The sequence below is a fragment of the Panulirus ornatus genome, chromosome 57 (assembly GCF_036320965.1).
Source record: "Panulirus ornatus isolate Po-2019 chromosome 57, ASM3632096v1, whole genome shotgun sequence".
NCBI classification, from domain to species: Eukaryota; Metazoa; Arthropoda; class Malacostraca; order Decapoda; family Palinuridae; genus Panulirus; species Panulirus ornatus.
The window spans coordinates 25,317,431-25,323,102 of NC_092280.1; the positions used below are offsets into that span (position 1 = coordinate 25,317,431).

The window sequence follows — 5,672 nt, forward strand, 5'->3', positions numbered from 1 at the left end:
TGCACGACCCTCCCTCACCATCCTGCCTGTCTCCCTCCCTGCACGACCCTCCCTCACCATCCTGCCTGTCTCCCTCCCTGCACGGCCCTCCCTCACTATCCTACCTGCACGACCCTGCCCCACCATTCTGCCTGTTCCCCTGTACGACCATCAGGACTCCCTCACACACCACCACCCGTCATCACCACCACCACCATTAACTGGTCTCAGACAATAACCCACAATAACTTGTGCGTTCCCTGGGCGTCCTCTCGGGCCATGGTGGATGCGACAGTATAACATGAGGTTGACAAACGTCCCTCATGAGGGGGACGTCTGAACCACGGATGAACGTGGGCGTGAGGGGGGCGGGGGGGTGCAACTACGGATAGGCAGGGGGTGCGGGATGATGATGATGATGATGAGGGAGGGAGGGAGGATAGGTAGGCAGGTGGGGAGCTGGGTGAGGGAGGGCGGGCGGCTGGTTCTCCTGGGGTACGACGACGGAGCTGCCCGCCCATCCGGCCCCCCTATTATCACCGCCCTGCCCTGCCCTGCCCTGTTGCCCTGTCCTGGCCTGCCACCGCTCTCCTTATGTCTGCCTCCCTCTTGCCCTCCCCTCTCCCTCTCTCTCACTCGCCTCCTACTCTTACAAGCTGGGGGCTACTGCTGCCTGCCCATCCCAGCCTCCCCATCCTCTCCTCGACTGAGGTCTTACTGCCCAGGCTGGCTCTTCCATTACAGCTGTTGCTATGTATGTATCTGTGGCCCCGTTGCTGCTACGTTCTGTGTGTTGTCTACTGTAGTCTACCTGTTGTAACTGAAGTCCATCTGTTGGTACGTCGTCCATCTGTTGTTACTGAAGTCCATCTGTTCTTACGTCGTCCATCTGTTGTTACTGAAGTCCGTCTGTTGTTACGTCGTCCATCTGTTGTTACTGAAGTCCATCTGCTGTTACGTCGTCCATCTGCTAATACTGAAGTCCATCTGTTGTTACGTCGTCCATCTGTTGTTAATGAAGTCCGTCTGTTGCTACTAAGTCCATTTGTTCTTACGTCCTCCATCTGTTGTTACTGAAGTCCGTCTGTTGCAACTGAAATCCACCTGTTGTTCCTGTGGTCCATCTGTTGTTACTGAAGTCTATCTGTTGTTAGTGTTATCCATCTGTTGTTCCTGTGGTCTATCTGTTGCTACTGTAGTCCAACTGTTGCTCCTGTAGTGGTTCATCTGTTGCTACTGCAGTTTATCGGCAGTTCCTGTGGTCCATCTGTTGTTCCTGTAGTAGTCCGTCTATTGCTACTGTAGTCTATCGGCAGTTCCTGTGGTCCATCTGTTGTTCCTGTGCTGTCTGTCTGTCTGTCTGTTACTACGGCAGTTTACCTCAAATTACCCACCATCCACCTATTACTGTTATGATCAATCTGTTGCTTCCCTGGGTCCCTGCCCGATCACCTGCTGATCATCTTGCTGTAAGATCCTACCGTTATTGCCGTTGTCTGTTTCCGTTGGTTTCCCACCAGTGCGTAGATTCAAAATCCCTCTATGTATATGTATACCGCCCCGAGACGAAAATGAATTCAAAGCTGTGGTCTCTATACTGTACAGTCTTGCTTGAGCTGTGGTCAAGTTTCATGTTCTAAGGAAGGTAATTCAGAGCTGTTCCTGTGCACTGATGTTGTCAGAGTCACTGTTGTCAGGTCACCGGTATCAAACACACGCTTGTCTGTATCGATGTTGTCAGCGACGGTGCTGCTGTCAAAAGCCACTCCCGTCACTTCAAATTTCAAAAATTCTGATCACGGAGAATATACAACCGAGGTGCCTCCCCAACAATTATTGCCAGCGTCAAAAGGGCTTCTTCACACGCCTATCTTGGTAACAGCTTAACGAGGACATCGCGTCCAGAGTTGAGTAACCTCGTTAATCCTTCTCGTTAACCGAACGCCCAATTCAAATCTACCAACCCTCTTCATCAGAGCTCGTGCCAATGTCACCCCCTCCTCCCTCACTTGGGAGTATAATGCTCCGGTCTGACTTCCTCCCTCCCGGGAGAGGCCTTGTCTCCCGTCGTGCACCATCGGCCGCACGACGCACCTGGCCTGCAGTTACTTTATCGTTCGTTCACTGTCATCACTGCTATTATCACTGTTGACGGGGCTCCAACGACACTTGCCCTTGATGTTTATATATATATATATATATATATATATATATATATATATATATATATATATATATATATATATATATATATATATACTGTTACTCCCGCTGACACTTAAAATGACTCTCTCATTGTTACTGTTAGATATACTTCCGTTGATCCCGCCCACTGCCGTCTCCGTCTATTGTATATGTATATACCTGTTGACGTAACGGGTATCAATTACTGTTCACCCTTACTGTTGCCACTGCTAACTAATTTCACCTGTTGCTCATGGCAGTGAAACCGTTGTTACTGGATATTAGTCTTTTTTTTTCCACTTCCTGCTCCCAGTATCACTTCCGTTGGTTTCACTGTTACTGGTCTGTTGGTTCTGTTGTAGTAACTTCTGTTGGGTCCAGTGTTATTGATCCGTTGGTTCTGCTGTCACTGCTTCCGTTCGTGTCACTGTTACATTCACTGATATTGATCTGCTGGTTCCACTGTCACTGCTCCTTTTGGTTTCACTGTTACAGTCACTGTTACTGATCCGTTGGTTCTACTGTTAATGCTTCTGTTGATTTCAATGTTACAGTTAGCTATTGACCTGTTGTTCTACTGTTACTGCTGTTGGTTTCACTGTTACAATCACTGTTACTGATGTGTTGATTCCACTTTTACTGGTTATATTGGTTTCACTGTTAGTGACTGTTACTAATCTGTTGGTTCTACCATTACAGCTTCTGTTAGTTTCACTGTTACTGCCACCGTTACTATAACACCTAATGGTTTTCACTGTTCCCGTTACAACACATTTGTTCCCGTCACTCTCACTGTTGCTTCTGTCACAACCACGAGTGCCAATATTGCAGGTGTCACCGCTGGTGATGCTGTTTCCGATGCGCTTAGACGTTGTCAACACTGTTGTCAGTTACTGCTTTTGTTGTCACTGTATCTGTTGTCACTGCTGTTAGAAGCTTTTGCCACAGTATATATTGCTGGTACTGGTGTTTTCTTTTGTCACTGTTGTCACAAATGTCATTCTCACTAGTGTTACTGTAGTCACTGTTGTTGCTGCAACTGTTACTGTTGTCAGTGTAACTGTTACTGTTGTTACTGCCAATGTTATCACTACTGTTGCTACTACTGTTCCTGTGGTCACTGTTGTCATTGCTACTATGGGTACTGTTGCTGCCAGCACTGCTGTTATGGCAGACACCGTTAATCGCTTCTGTCACTGTCACTGCTGCTAACAGTGACACCGTTTCGTCACCGCTGCTTCTGTTAGGTTGACAGTGAACGTCCGAGCTGACAGTGAAAGCCGAGGTTATTCACCATGCATGAAGGGGGAGGTTATTGAAGGTTGGGATTCAATACCTCTGGCGAGTATTGGGGGAGGGAGGTAGGTTACTGTAGTGGTATTTCACTTATGGGGAGTGTTGGGGAGGTTACTGCAGTGGGTTTCTTACCTACGGGGAGTACTGGGGAGGCTACTGCTGTGATCTATTAGGTGGGGAGTATTCGGGAGGTCACTGGATCTATCTTTTTACATCTGTGTGAGGAGAACTGAGGAGGTATATGTCCCGGTGGGGCAGTCAGGTGTGGTGGTATGTTAATGGGCGTGTGTGTATGTCTGACTGCTACTTGCCCCCCACCATCTCCTAACCTTGCACATGTATGTAAATGTACATTGTCTTTACACGTACGTGTGTGTGTGTGTGTGTGTGTGTGTGTGTGTGTGTGTGTGTGTGTGTGTGTGTGTGGAGGAGGCACCTGGACACCAACCCCCCCAGCACAACAAGAGGTTCACGTGCCACCTTCCTTACCTGTCAGAAGAGTCGGCCGAATCGTATCTCGCGGCCCTTCGCTGCCCAGTCTTCTCCGCCCCCACCTCCCCGTCTCCACCATCCTCTCCCTCTTCCCCATCCATATCATCGGCATCCTCCTCCTCTTCCTCTTCCTCCTCCTCTACTCCTCCTTCTCTCATCGCACTCTTAAACACACCGAACAAGACACTTTCCGTTTCCAAGACACTGCCATTCTTAGTATCACACATCACTGTGGGAGGCTCCGTGGAAGCCGATACCTTTGGAGGAAAATGATTGTTGGTGAGGAGTGTTGCGGGAGGGCTGTCGGTGGCGGCGGTGGTGGAGCCCGACGCGGGGGGAGGCGGTCGTCGCCGACGTGGTGGAGGGGCAGCCTCGGGTGGAGAGTGAAGCGTAGGCTGGAGGAGCAAGTGAGGCAGGGACGTGGAGCGGTGTGCGGCTCTCAGGACAGGTTGTGGCGACGCTCTGGCCTCCACCACTGCACTTCTTGCACTGAGGCCACGGCTCCTCCTCCTGCTGCTGCTGCTGCTGCTGAACGCTGCTGCCTTTGCTATTGCTGCTGCTGCTGCACTCCCGGCAGGCAGGGGGCGCATCCGGCCGACCCACACGCCCCTCCCCTTCCCCTCATCACCCGCATGACGGCCTCCGCCGGCCTGGTCCCGTGCAGCAGCGTCAGCGGCGGGGTGATGCCGTGCAGCAGACCGCAGAGGAGGTCGTGATGACCGAGACGACACACAGGAGAGAATGGGAGGCGCGTCCTCCTCCGCTCCCGCCATGACCAGCACTGTCGGGTGCCCACCGACCCGCGCCTCCACCCGCCCCACCACACACCACACACGCACTCTCCGCCACTCCTACCTCCACATACATACAGCAACACACACCTTCAGGATCACACTGGCCCGTCGGAGACACGCCACTCATGGCCTGTCCCCGCCACGGACGAAGGCCTGGCCGGGTGAACACGCCGCAGGTAACCGGTTAGACGCGACCGTAATGTTAAAGCCTCGCTAACCTTGGCCGCCCGGGCACCAAGAGCTTCAATTTCAATTTCAATCAACTTTATTTACAAGCCCACATGCTATGGCCCGGGCGAGACATTACGGCCGCCCCCACGACCCGAAGATGACGAGGTGGTGGTGGAGGTGTCATACAGTTAATATAGAGATACAGTTAGCGTTACATCAGGGAGCTCTGAGGGAGGGAGACAGACGGAGGGTGTCCCCGGGTTCGTGGGAGCGCAAGGTTGAGGTCAGGCTTTAAGAGAGGCGGCAAGGGAGGTGTGTGTGTGTGCGTGTGTGTGTGTGTGTGTATGTGCCTGGCCACCAACACCACGGCACGAGGAGAGACAGACTGGCTGCCTGCCTGCCTGGCCTGCCTCACTACCACCACCACCACCACTGCCGCGGCCGCCGCCACCGTCCACACACACACCCCGCCATGTTACATACAAAGGTCACTCTTGCGTTAGTGTTTATATATACACCGCCAGAGGTCGTCGACCTGTCCCGCCGTCAGTCCCCACCCCGGAACGAACTCGTCCAGCTCTCTCTCTCTCTCTCTCTCTCTCTCTCTCTCTCTCTCTCTCTCTCTCTCTCTCTCTCTCTCTCAAGCGGTGGGCGCTACGCATTAAAGCCCTCTGCCACCTCGCACATTAAATCCCGCCGTACGTACCCGTGGCTAGGTACTCGCCTCACACACACCCCTCCTCCTGTTCTGGCTGG

The 5,672-nt window shown here is 52.3% G+C and overlaps 1 protein-coding gene across 1 annotated transcript in view; it reads right to left on the reverse strand.

Annotated features, from left to right (window-relative positions):
* The window catches only part of jing (AE binding protein 2 jing), a 420,486-nt gene extending 415,030 nt beyond the window's left edge, over positions 1 to 5,456 (reverse strand). Inside the window, exon 1 of the mRNA XM_071694777.1 lies at positions 3,949 to 5,456. Coding sequence (XP_071550878.1) covers positions 3,949 to 4,724 — 776 coding nt within the window. The 5' untranslated portion in view covers positions 4,725 to 5,456. The remainder of the gene's footprint in view (positions 1 to 3,948) is intronic.
* Between the last annotated feature and the right edge of the window lie 216 nt (positions 5,457 to 5,672).